Source organism: Ovis canadensis, chromosome 12 (genome assembly GCF_042477335.2).
Source record: "Ovis canadensis isolate MfBH-ARS-UI-01 breed Bighorn chromosome 12, ARS-UI_OviCan_v2, whole genome shotgun sequence".
Lineage (NCBI taxonomy): Eukaryota > Metazoa > Chordata > Mammalia > Artiodactyla > Bovidae > Ovis > Ovis canadensis.
The window spans coordinates 39,817,949-39,831,834 of NC_091256.1; the positions used below are offsets into that span (position 1 = coordinate 39,817,949).

Below are 13,886 nucleotides of genomic sequence, written 5' to 3' on the forward strand. Positions count from 1 at the left end.
TTGGGGTCTCTTCCTCTTCTTGTAAGGACACCAGTCTTACTGATTTGGGCCCTAACCTTATTGCCTCATTTAACCTAAATTATCTCCTTAAAGGCCCTATCTCTAAATACAGTTACACTGTGGCTTAGGGCATCAATTTATGAATTTGAAGCACACAAAATTCAATCCCACAGTATCCTCTCAAGACCTTTTTCATGTCTGCAGGTTTTATAGTGATGTCCCCTCTCTTTCTTTTTGTGGCTGCTCTGGACCTTCATTGCTGCATGTGGCTTTTCCTAGCTGGGGCTACTCTGTGTTGCAGTGCCTGGCTTCTCACTGTGCAGGCTTCTCTTGTTGCTGCTCTCAGGCTCTAGAGTGCAGGCTTTGCAGTTGTGGCGCACAGGCCAGGGACAGAACTCATGTCTCCTGCCTTGGCAGGCTGATTCCCCACCACTGGACCACCCTCTTTCTTAACAGCAGTAATTTGTATCTTTCCTGATTAGCATTTTCAGGATTATCAACTTTATTAGGTCTTTCAAAGGGCTGAACCTTTACTCTGTTGATCATCTCTATTTTAGATTTGTTTTCTATTTCATTACTTTTCTCTCTGGATTTAATTTGTTGTTCTTATTCTAACTTACTGAGATAGATGTAACTCACTAATTTTTTTCAGTCCATCTTCAATTTAAATATGCCTTTTATTCTAAAATAGGCGTGGTTACATAACAACATTTTGATGTATATAATTTCCAATACTACTAAATTAAAAATATTTTCTGGTCTCTGATAACTCATTCTTTGCTTTATGGTTTATTTAGCATTGTATTCTTTAATTTTCAAGCATGAGTTTTATTCTTGGTATCTTTTAGTTAAGAACTGACTCATTCGAAAAGACCCTGATGTTGGGAAAGACTGAAGGCAGGAGGAGAAGGAGATGACAGAGGATGAGATGATTTGATGGCATCACCAACTCGATGGACATGAGTCTGAGCAAGCTCTGGGAGTTGGTGATGGACAGGGAAGCCTGGTGTGCTGCAGTCCATGGGGTTGCAAAGAGTCAGACACAACTGAGTGACTGAACTGAACTGATCCTTTAGTTATTAACTTCTAAATTTATCTCTACTGTGGTCAGAAAACTTACTTTGGAGAATTTTAATCATTTTTCAATTTGTTGAAATCTGATCTAAGACCTGTGTACAATTAATTTTTGTAAATATTCCACGCAGGCTTGAAAATAGGTATCCTACAGTTGGCAGGTGTAACTGTCTCCACATGCTAATGAAATCACTTGTTAACTGTGTTTTTCAAGTATAAATTCTGATTTTAAAAAATTTAATTAATTAGCTAATTTAGTTTTGACTGCTCTGGGTCTTCAATGCTACACAGGCTTTTTCTCTAGTGGTAAAAGAGAAGTGCAGTGCACGGGTCTCTCATTGTGGTGGCTTCTCCTGCTACAGAACATGGGCTCTAGGGCATGCAGGCTTCAGTAGGTGTAGCTCCTAGGCTCTAGAGCAGAGGCTCAGTAGTTGTGGTGCACGGGCCTAATTGCTCTACGGCATGTGGGATCTTCCTGGACTAGGGATTGAACCCGTGTCTCCTGCACTGGCAGGTGGATCCTTTACCACTGAGCCATCAGGGAAACCCTCTAACTGATTTTTGACTATTTGTTTTATTAGTTCCTAAGAGGGCTATGGAAACTGTGTTGCTACAACAGTGGATTTGTATTTTTCCTTTGAGTTTTGCCAATTTTTTGCTTTATATATTTGGATGCTATGTTATTAAGTACATATAAATTTCGAGTTATTATTTTGAAATTATACCTTTCATCATTAAGAATCACACCTCTTTATATCCAGTAAGATACGGTGAATTAAACTTTTCTTCATTAGAAAGCATATCTCTCTATATCCAGTAATACCAGTAATATCTGTTGCCCTACATTTAATTATCAGATACTAATACAGTTACATGCTTTTCTGTTGTTATTTTAAAATTTGTATTGCTGGGGTTTCCCTGGTGGCTCAGTGGTGGATCTGACCCCTAATCTGGGATGATCCCTGCCACTGAGCAACTAGGCCCATGTGCCACAGCTACTGAGCCCATCCACCCTAGAGCCCTGCTCTGCAACAAGAGAAGGCACTGCAACGAGAAGCCCATGCACCACAACTAGAGAAAAGTCCGCAAAGCAACAAAGACCCAGCATAGCCACAAATAAATAAATGAACAATTGTAGTGTTTATCGTTTCATACATTAACAATTTTACCCTGGATTCTCTTATATTAAATGTGTCTCTTTCAAGAATCAAACAGTTGGATTTTTTAAAAAGTTGTAGTTGATTTATAACTATTTAAACTGATATATTAGTTTCAGGTATACAACACAGTGATTCAGTATTTTTTTTTTTTTTAATTAAGTGTTAAGTGAAGTGAAGTCGCTCAGTCGTGTCCGACTCTTTGCGACCCCATAGACTGTAGCCTACCAGGCTCCTCCCTCCATGGGATTCTCCAAGCAAGAGTACTGGAGTGGGTTGCCATTTCCTTCTCCAGATTCAGAATTTTTTAATAGATTATACTTCATTTAAAGTTATTACAAAATAATGGCTAAATTTCCTTGTGTAGTACAAAGAATTTCTTTGTGTAGTATCTTTGTTGCTTATTTGTTTTATACATAGTAGTTTTTTGTAACTCTAAATCCCTTACCTCCATCTTGCTCATCCCCTTACCTTTTTCCCACTGGTAACCACAAGTTCTTTATATCTGTGAGTCTGTTTCTGTTTTGTTATATCCATGTTTATTTTCTAGATTCCACATTTAAGTAATAACACAGAGTAGTATTCATCTTTCTCTAACTTCTTTCACTAAGCATAATGCCCTCTAGGTAGATCCATGTTACTGCAAACAGCAGCATTTCTGTTTTTATGGATGAGTAATACCCCACTGTGTGCGTGTGAGCGTGTATGCATGCATGTGCGTATATACATGTACACACATATATACAGATTACATCTTCTTTATCCATTCATCTGTTGATGGACACTTAAGTTGCTTCTGTATCTTGGCTACTGTAAATAATGCTGATATGAACATTGAAATGCATGTATCTTTTTGAATTAGTGTTTCTGTTTTCTTCAAATACATACCCAGGAGTGGAACTGCTGAATTGTATGGTAGGAACTGGGTTTTATTTTTCATCCAGTCTGGCAATCTGTGTTTTTTATTTAAGAAATTTAGCCCACTTATACTCAATGCTATTTATCAAAATGTTTAGATTTAAATCTACCATCTTACTATTTTCCTTCTATGTGTCCCACTTGTTTGGTGTCATTTTTTCCTTTCCTTTGTTGCCTTCTCTTGGACTGAGTGAACACTTAATTGTTCCATTCCCTCAGGCAGCTCCCCCTGATAAGCTTGGTAGTTATTAATCTTTAACCATTATCTGAATAGGTACCTTAGAGAATAAAATGTACATTCTTCATTTTTCAAAATCTATGTGGAATACACACTCCTTACCCTAACCAACAAACAAATGTTGGACTCTATTTTTAAACCTTTATATTTTAAATGCCGCAAGATACAATTTTATTATTTTATATGGTGACACTTAGACTAATATACATATTCATTCTTTTTGTTGTTTTTCATTCCTTTTTGAAACTTTAAGTGCCTTAAACAAGCCCCACCCCCCGCCCCCGCTTGAACAAAACCTGTATTATTTCCTTTACTTACAGGTATTCTGGTAACAAATTCTATAACTTGGCTGCAAATGTCCTTGTATTAACTTTATCCTTACGAAATTTTCACTGGATATAGAAATCTAGGTTGGCAGTAATTTTGTTTCAGCCCTATAAAGATGTCATTCCATTCTCTTATGTCCTCTGTGTTTTCTGTGGAGAAGTGAGCTGTCAAACAAACTGTTACTTTTTTTGAAAGTACTTCCCCATCTCCATCCTACTCTGGGTACTTTAAATACCTCTCACTTTGTGTTTAGCTTTCAGTGATTTTACTATGATATGTTTTAGAGTCATTAGCTTTTAATTCACCTTATGATTTATGGGGGTCTTGAATTTGTAGCCTGTTGAATTTTGAGAGTTCTGAAAAACTGTTATTATCTCTCAAAAATTCTCTCTCCTTTTGTCTCATTTTTCTTTCTCTTCTCCTGCTACCCTATCAGACATGTTAGACTCCTCACTATATCCCTTATTTCTTATTCCTCTCTTCTGTACTTTCTATCCATCTTTCCATCCTTAATTCTGGACATTTTATTCTGATCTGTTCTCAAATACTAGCTCTCTCTTCAGCTGTTCCTAATTTGCCGTGTTATATCTACCAATTGAATTCCAAATTTTGATTACTGTAGTTTATTTCCTGAGTTTTCGTTAGGTCATTTTTGTTGTTGTTTCTAGTTCTCTTCTAAAACTATGTTTTGTCTCATCTCGTTAAACAAAATAAGCATTCAAAATCTATGTCTAAAAATAACATTCTCCTTAATCTGCCCTCTGTTCATATTTTCTTGTGTTTTTTGTTAGTGTTATCATGTCTCCTACTGTTTCTGGGATTTAAAATTGAGTATTAGATATGTATGTTACTAACTATAGAAATAATTTCAGGTCTAGTATGATATTATATTCCTCTAAGAGGACTACTTACTTCTGGATGGCTGCTTGGGGCCTGTGTGTGTTAAGTTGCTTTACTTGCGTCTGACTCTTTGAGACCCAGTGGACAGTAGCCTGCCAGGCTCCTCTGTCCATGGGATTCTCCAGGCAAGAATACTGGAGTGGGTTGCCATGCCCTCCTCTAGGGGATCTTCCCCACCCAGGGATCAAACCCGCATCTCTTACGGCTCCTGCGTTGGCAAGAGAATTCTTTACCACTAGTACCACCTGGGAAACTCCATTATCAACCTAGTTCAATTTCAGAGATAAAATAATCTGAAGCTGGGCCAATGTAGCCTTTTTGGGGTACAATCCAGAACATGGAAGGAATTTGCCAATTTCTCTCAACCCTTGCTGGTTCTCTGGACTCTAATTTTTGTCCTTCCTGCTCTTGTAAGCCCTCTGAGAACATCACTTGGTTTCTCAGCCATCTTTTCTGAAATTTGCATAAGGCCCTAAGAAAAAGGAATCCTAACACAGAATCCTCCTTCTGAGTTTAATTCTTTTCCTAGATCCTATCCCTAAAATTCTTAAATATCTCATTAATGCTTCAGTGTCGTTGGCTTGTTTTTACATTTTATTCCAGAGGAAGTAGCTGTTCTTAACTATTTGGATTAGGAAGACTAATCCAAATTATCTAGCCTACCATTACCAAAAGCAGAAGCACATTAACTTTTCCCAAGCAGTATGTTCAAATTCTTTACAGGAGTGTCAGTTTCTTTCTCTCCTTTTAACTTGGGTAAAAGCCACATTTACATTCTGTCACTCGGATGAAGATTGGAAATGTGGAAACAGAAATTAAATCAATTCCTTTTAAAGTATAGCATCTCACTTCTGCATTCCTCTATTATATTTGCAACTCTTGGCCTGGAGTCTCTTCAGGGTTCCAACATGCAGCCTCTTTTAGCCAAGGTTTTAATTTCATCCAACACGTTAGAAAATGTAAAAAAACAAACAAACAAACAAAAAACCCCTTTCATACATTGTTAAACAATCTGTTTCCATATATTCTATTTACTTTTTTTTCGTACTTATTTTATGTGGAAATTGTAAGGGATAAGAAGAAAACACATGTCCAGCCTACCATCTTAAGTTAGGCGTACAATTAAATCTTTAAAATGCTGATACATTTTGACCCTGCCACTTTCTATACAAAAAACAAACCAAACCAAATCAAAATGGTTTAAAGACCTAAATGTAAGCCCTGAAACCGTAACACTCATAGGACAGAGGCAGAATACTCTGACAGAAATTGGTAGCAATATTTTCTTGGATCAATCTCCTAAGGCAAAATAAATAAAAGCAAAAATAAACAAATGGGGCCTAATTAAACTTAAAACTTTTACATAGCTAAGGAAACTATCAACAAAAGAAAACAACTGTGAAATGGAAGGAAATATTTGCAAATGATGAGGCTGACAAGAGTTCATATCCAAAATACATAAATAGCTCATACAACTCTAAGAAACCAAACAAACAATTCAATCCAAAAATGGGCAAAAAACTTGAATAGACAATTCTCCAAAAAGGACATGCAGATGGCTAATAGGCACATGAAAAGATGCTCAACATCAGCAATTATTAGTGAAATGCAAATGAAAACCACAATTAGGTATCACATTACACCATCAAAATGGCTATAATCAAAAAGTCTACAGAAAACAAATGTCAGGATGTGGAGAAAAGGGAACCCTTGTACACGGCTGGTAATGTAAACTGGTATAGTCACTACTGAGAACAGTATGGAGGTTCCTCAAAAAGCTAAAAATATATAGGATCCAGCAATTTCACTTCTGGGTATATATCCAGAAAAAATGAAAACACTGATTCAAAAGGATACATGCACCCCAATATTCATAGCAGCACAATTTAAAATAGCCAAGACAATGGAAACAACCCAAGTGCCCAGGAACAGATTGGTTTATGAAGACACACACACACACACACACACACACACACACACACACACAAGTATTACTTAGTCATAAAAAAGAATGAAATAAAACCATTAGCAGCAATGTGGACAGACCTAGAAAGTGTTATGCTTAGTGAAATAAGTCAGACAGAGGAAGGAAAATACTGCATGATATCACTTATATGTGGAATCTAAAAAGCAATGCAAATAAATGTGTATGCAGAAAGAAAAAGACCCACAGATACAGAAAACAAACTAGTGGTTACCAAAGGAGCGGAAAATAGGGAGGGATAAATTAGGGGGATAGGATTAACAGATATAAACTATTACATACAAAATAGATAGACAACAAGAAAATACTGAATAGCACTGGGAATTACACCCAGTATCTTATAACAACCTATCATGGAATATAAATCTGACAAAAGCCCTAAATCAGTATGCTCTATACCTGAAACTAAGACAATACCATAAATCAACCATACTTCGAAAAACAAAACAAAATATGCAAGTAAATGCATGGAAGAAGAAATCCCTGTGCTAAGCATAAAAACATATTTAAACCATACACTGCTGCTGCTGCTAAGTCACTTCAGTCGTGTCCGACTGTGTGCGACCCCATAGACGGCAGCCCACCAGGCTCCTCTGTTCATAGAATTCTCCAGGCAAGAACACTGGAGTGGGTTGCCATTTCCTTCTCCAATGCATAAAAGTGAAAAGTTAAAGTCAAGTCACTCAGTCGTGTCTGACTCTTTGCGACCCCATGGACTGCAGCCTACTAGGCTCCTCTGTCCACGAGATTTTCCAGGCAAGAGTACTGGAGTGGGGTGCCATTGCCTTCTCTGATACCATATACTAGTTTCACAATATTTGAGTTTTTATAATAGAAATGATTTCTAATCATAAATAAAATTATAAAGTCTATCAAGACAATTAGATTTCTGTAGAGTTCCCATATGCTAAGAAGCCAAGCCGACATCAAAATAGGCCTTTATTTAAAAGTAGGTAACATTAATTCAGCTGAGTCAAATCTAATACTTTAAGGTGTGAAACCCAGCTACAGGGAAAAGTCCTAGCTAGTGGTATGAAAGTAAAATAATTTGATTATGCATGAAGATGAAATGGCTTCCCTAGTGGCTCAGACAGTAAAGAATCTTCCTGTAATGCAGGAGACCCAGGTTCGATTCCTGGGTTGGGAAGATCTCCTGGAGAAGGGAATGGCAACCCACCCCAGTATTCTTGCCTGTAGAATTCTACGAACAGAGGAGCCTGGTGAGCTACAGTTCATGGGGTCACAAAGAGCTGGGCACAACTGAGGAACTTAAACACTTTTTTCAAGATGGAAAAGATGATATGATCAGAGGAAATGCAGCGGGGGAACATTGAAAAACCATAGAATAAAGGGCAGAAGTAGAACTAATGGAAACCAAGATAAGAATGAGAGTCTAGTAGCAAAGAAGCAAGCACATTAATATTATTAAGTTTAGGATATACAACAGCAATATGTTATGCCTAATTTTTTTCGATCTTTGATAGTCTGAGTATCTGACAATATTAATTTTATAACATGCCTACATGAGTTAAACTGGGACCAAGAAGCCTGTCTTGGTATCTGTACTACTAAATAGCAGCAAAATCTTAGGTCAAAATCCCTTAACATCTTTGGTCTTCAGTTTTCAATTCCATAAAAATGATAGGTTTGAATTGGACAATTAAAAGTCATGTTCAGATTTTAAAAAATGCCTACAAGAAGACTATTCCTCATTCAGTTCTGTATCTACTTGTCCAGCTGTTTATTCACACCTACCTCTCACACCATTCCATGCAAGAGGTGATTAGTATTGACAACTCCCTATTCTTGTACTCATGACAGACACTGGTAATTAGCTAAAGCCCTTTGTCTCCAAGTCTAGTCACTGAGCTCTCCTTTTCTTTCATATTTTCTAGCAATCATTTCTAATCAGTTGGAGATGGTATTTGAGATAAAAACTATTTACCATCCTATAAAATCATAACTATGACTTTCAGTATGATTAAAAAACTTTCTTAGTGAATATTTTCTACATCTTAAAAAATTCTGATAATTCTCTCCTATGAATTGACTCTCATATTTTATACTCATTAGATTGATAAAATAGGATATAAGCTTTGTCAAGATAACCTAAAGATACCAGCCTACATATTTCCTGATTTATTTATTCTGAGCCATTTGAATAACCTCTGCTAATATGATTTCCTTAGTTAGAAGCACCAATGCTAGGAATTCTACACTCATGTCAACTGTCTAAGAATCTAATATATATCCATTAATCCTATTCAATGACATAAGGAGGTCTAGAGTAATGAACTGTACTGTATTGCTAATTAAGCATGTGTTCAGCATAATAAAACATAGTGAGAGTAAATCAGGATTTTAAAATAACAGTTATCTCTAGGTTTTCTTTCATAAAATATTTTCAACCCTTAAATATAGAAGCCCCCACCATTTGAAAATGAGACAAGTAAACAAAACAAAAAAAATCCTTACCAGTTTTTCTGCTTCTGTGTTCATTTCCCTTAATTTCTTGATATGCTCCTTTTTAATCATGAGAATTTTTGATAGTCTGGTCTACAGACAATGAAAAAGAGATGTTTTGGAATAAAGAGAGGCACTTAAATATACCAGGTAGACATCAAACTTGTAAGTTTCCACTAAGATATTTTAGCAGATGTGTTTCAATATAAATATAGCACAGACACTATTTTAGAAATCTGACTGGGTGAGAGGAAGATATTTTAAAATCCACTGTAAGCAGGTACATCAAAAGTCAACCTGAACAAGCTTTCACTGGAACAACGTGTGGACCAATCAGAATAATAACTATAATTAATTGAAGCACAAATAGGTTAAAATCCATGCATTCAGACCGATACTCAACAAAATTAACCACTGTTGGAGAACACTAGTAACCAAACTCATCAACTGGAAAACAAAGCCAACAAATCAAGCATTTATCCTGCCTTTCCTATACAAACTATGCCATTAGGTAACCAAATAGTAGATTTGGGGGTTTTTCCTCACAAAATGATTTCAGCTAATACACAAAGAACAAGAATGGCACCATTTTGCAATCCTAATGAATGAATGGATCTAGGCATTGATAATTTGCAGCAGCTAACAATATATTTAAAAAGAGATAAAAAATAGGGGTATCCTATCAGGGCTTTCCAGGTGGAGCTAGTGGTAAAGAAACCGCCTGCCAATGCAGGAGACACAAGAGATGTGTGTTTGATTTCCGCTTTGGGAAGATCCCCTGGAGTAGGAAATGACAACCCACTCCAGTATTCCTGCCTGGAAAATTCCATGGACAGAGGAGCCCACGGTCGCAAAGAGTTGCACATGGCTGAGCACTACTACTACACATCCTATCAGAATACAAAAGTATGCATAAAAGTAGTCATATAAAAACAACTATACCAATCAAATGAAAAACCCAAATCAAATCAAACCTTTATATTCAATGAGCAATTTACATGAAGTACAAAGACAGAAGAGTATACTGGATGTTATTACAAACTCAGTCAGCAAAATCCAGACAGTGGGAGACTCCATGAACAAATAATACAGTTTATTCAACAAAGAGGTTAACGGGAGAAAAGAAGAGCCAATATTTAAGAGCCAACTAGACAACTGGAATGCTGACTGGATATGTGATGATATTAAGACATGTTTTTATTAACTTTTTAGATGTAATAATAATATTACAGTTATGTCTTTTTTTTAAAAAAAGGGCCCTTACCACTTAAAGATACATAAACAAAATATTTACAGATAAATGATATGATGTTTAATGTCTCAAAAGAGAGAAAAAGGGTAGGAGTATATATGAAATAGAAATGGCCAGGAGTTTTTGATAACTGCTATAGCTAGAAGATGGGTTCAGAGAGATACATTATACAACTGCCTGCTTTCATATGTACTAAATTTTTGATAATTAAAAAAATAAAAATAAAAAAACTGACCTAAGTTGATACAGGTAGAGGGAGGGCCTGGTAAGATATGTCATATACTTGCTCACACTGACCCTTATTAGTTTAGGTCCAGAGCTCTGGACTGGTCTCCTGTCTTTAGTTGTTGGGTTTTATGGAAAACTGTGTGATTCTACTGAGTAAGGAACAGTAGAAAATGGATGAAGGCAACATCTTTCTCCCGTTTTTAGTTTCTTTCAGTTTTGTGTTTCTTGTTAGTTTTTGATAGAAAATCATGCTGTTTCCTTCTCATTCTTTTCAAAACTGAGTCCTCTCTTAGAGAGGGTTGGTCAGTCTTTTTAGATTCCTCAAAATCCCTAACCCCAAGAAAAAAAATTCATTGCGAACTATGAATTATGAAACTAGCAAAAAATGCTGTTTATTTTGTCATAAGAAAAAATAGTAACAAAGACAAAAACATATCTTACAGCTCGACAAAAGCAAACCTGAGTTTCATAAAACTTTAGATATTACAAAAGACAAGTACATAAACGGGCTTTTATTTTTACCTGCTAGAAAGCTTAAAATAATGAAAGTAGTGTTTCAACTAGGCATTACACATAGATTTTGAAGTTAAAATTAAGCACTGCAATCAAAACATCTAAGCAGCAATAAAAACATCAATCCTTTAGAAGTAGTGTATTAGTATTTGGCTTCTGACTCCCTCTGCTGGTAGACCTCTTGCTCCCCACTCCTCTGCCTCTTCACCCTCCTTCCCCATCTCCCTCTACCCCTTGCCCAAATATGACATATCAGCTTTGTTTTTACTTCCAGTATTTAATAAAAGAAAGAATGTCTTTAAAAAACAAGTGTCCTAGTTGTGAAATGATAAGCCTTGGTTCTTTTCATATTTAAAATTTTTCATATAAAAAATCTACCTTTGAAAGTTAAAAGGTGTAATTCTGTAGTCCAAGGATAATTAACAACATACAACTAAGGAATAAGAAATGCCATTCAAATGACAAGACTTTTCCTCAAAATAACATTAATTGTAAAAGGTAACACTGAATATTTTAATGGCTTATGTTATAAACATTTTTATTTATAAAGACTTTATCTATCCCAAGCCAAACAGCTTTATTTTCAAAAAAGAAAAAGGAGAGGAAAAGAAACAAATCAAACATCATTAGACTATGAGTCAAACTAAATAATTTATTCAACCTAATTTTCAAAACAAACAGCTCATTATATTAAGAGTTAGGCTATTCAGGAAAACTGTTGTATATAATAATTGCTATTTGTTTCGCTTTAGCTTCAGATTTCTTTGTGTCTAATCATTAAGTACTTAGCAAATGAATAGCTATTTGTAGTCTCAGAAAAAAAACTAAAGTTCCTCCTAACCAGAGAGCTGGCCAACACACCGTAAGTTTTGAGGTGACTGATAATGGCAGGATTACTGAGGTTACTAAATAAAAACCTTTATATTTATACAATTTATTAACAGCTAACCATTCAATTTCATAGAGTGTATGCTAGAACACTTATGCTAGAGTCCTTAACATAGCAAAATAATAAGAACCAAACCCAAGAAAAGCCCAACAAAAACAGACCTCTAAGTCTTTTCTGGCTGTTATAACTTAATTTCAAGCTTTGTTGGAAATAACAGAGTTCTTAAAACACAATGATTTTAAAAAGTGTAAAAATATTTGGTCCTAGGAAAATTTTCAACTTTAATAACACAAAAGATATTGAATTCTTTTTTAACAAATGAGCAAAATATTTAGAGCAATTCTTACCACTTGGATAAGGAACTCTACTGGAAAACCACCTAATGTTTCAGTGTCAGAGCCAGAAATTTTACTTCTCCAAGGTGACTGTCCTAATAAGGGATCATTATCCTATGGGAATAAAAGGGAACCGTTTAACCACTGACCTTTCAAAAGGAAGCATTTTAATTTTTAAAAACTTTATTTTATTGAAGTATAGTTGATTTACAATGCTGTGCTAACTTCTATTGTACAGCAAAGTGATTCCTTTCTACATATATGTTACATTTTTAAAATGTTCTATTTCATTATGGTTTATCACAGGATATTGAATATAGTTCTTTGTGCTACACAGTAGGAACTATCATAAAATTTTGAATAAAGAGCAAATTCTATTATAATTAATATTCTATTAGAAATCCTATAAAAAGGAAAATATTTCCAAGCTGAAGCAACTATTTTATTTATTTTATTAGCTTTTTATTTAACATCTGACAACTCCAAATAATGCGGGCACCACCTAAAGTTACTACAATCAATCAATGTATATTTCGTAAGGACATAGTTTACATTCATAATAATCATTTAAATTACTGGTGATATTTAAAAAATATTACTTACTGTAATCGGTGACTGGAGAGGAGGAGTATAATGTAACCGTGGTGGAGTCATAAAAAATCTAGAAGGCCGCTGTTTTTGTCCAAAGGCAGCAATTGGCATCGTCTCATGAGGCTCATTACTCTTTGGGAAAATAGAACAGGCCCCAAAACTTGAAGAACTTTACCAATCATTTTAGCTTTATAAAAATTCTATTTTAGCATTAAATGTACACTATAGTTTATTATGATTTATCATAAAATATATTAACTACAAAGATCAAAGGGCTAGAACTTAAATCAGAAGTATGAATACTACTTGGCTCCTAAGATGCTGAACCCACAAAAAGAAGAAAGTGGTCTATGAAAGAAAGAAAAGTGGTCTATGGCCACCCTTGGCTGTCTCTGTGTTAAAGACTATTTGAATATTACCCACTGTAATTAAAGGTAATTCTTATCTCTAAAGGGAGAGATGTTTTGGTGATCTCATAAAGGAAATTACATTAATGCAACAGAAAAGTAATTTTTCTCTTTTGAAATGGGAGGTTTAAAGATTTCATCCTTTAATGAAAAAAATAAAGATTGAAATAACTTGCTCTATATTTAGTCCAAACTGTCTTTCTCTCCTGCTGCTGCTAAGTCACTTCAGTCGTATCCAACTCTGTGTGATCCCACAGACAGCAGCCCACCAGGCTCCTCTGTCCCTAGGATTCTCCAGGCAAGAATATTGGAGTGGGTGACCATTTCCTTCTCCAATGCATGAAAGTGAAAAGTGAAAGTGAAGTCGCTCAGTCATGCCCGACTTAGCGACTCCATGGACTGCAGCCTACCAGGCTCCTCCACCCATGGGATTTTCCAGGCAAGAGTACTGGAGTGGGGTGCTATTGCCTTCTTTGGTCTTTCTCTCCTACTCCGCTCTAAAGTATGTTTGATAAGGAAACTCTTACAATAAGCAGAGTCACAGTTTTTTTTTAAAGTATGAAGCAGAAAAACAGTCTATTTTTATACTAAGGAGATAAAGAAATTTTGA

The 13,886-nt window shown here is 35.5% G+C and overlaps 1 protein-coding gene across 2 annotated transcripts in view; it reads right to left on the reverse strand.

The window, feature by feature from the left end:
• The window catches only part of LIN9 (lin-9 DREAM MuvB core complex component), an 87,958-nt gene that overhangs the window by 21,044 nt on the left and 53,028 nt on the right, over window positions 1–13,886 (reverse strand). Inside the window, exons 9-11 of one of the 2 annotated variants that reach the window (XM_069545480.2) lie at window positions 12,882–13,001; window positions 12,291–12,392; window positions 9,074–9,154 (exon numbers count right to left, since the gene is read on the reverse strand). In XM_069545480.2, the coding sequence (XP_069401581.1) occupies window positions 9,074–9,154; window positions 12,291–12,392; window positions 12,882–13,001 (303 nt within the window). The remainder of the gene's footprint in view (window positions 1–9,073; window positions 9,155–12,290; window positions 12,393–12,881; window positions 13,002–13,886) is intronic. The other variant, XM_069545481.2, reaches the window with a different exon arrangement.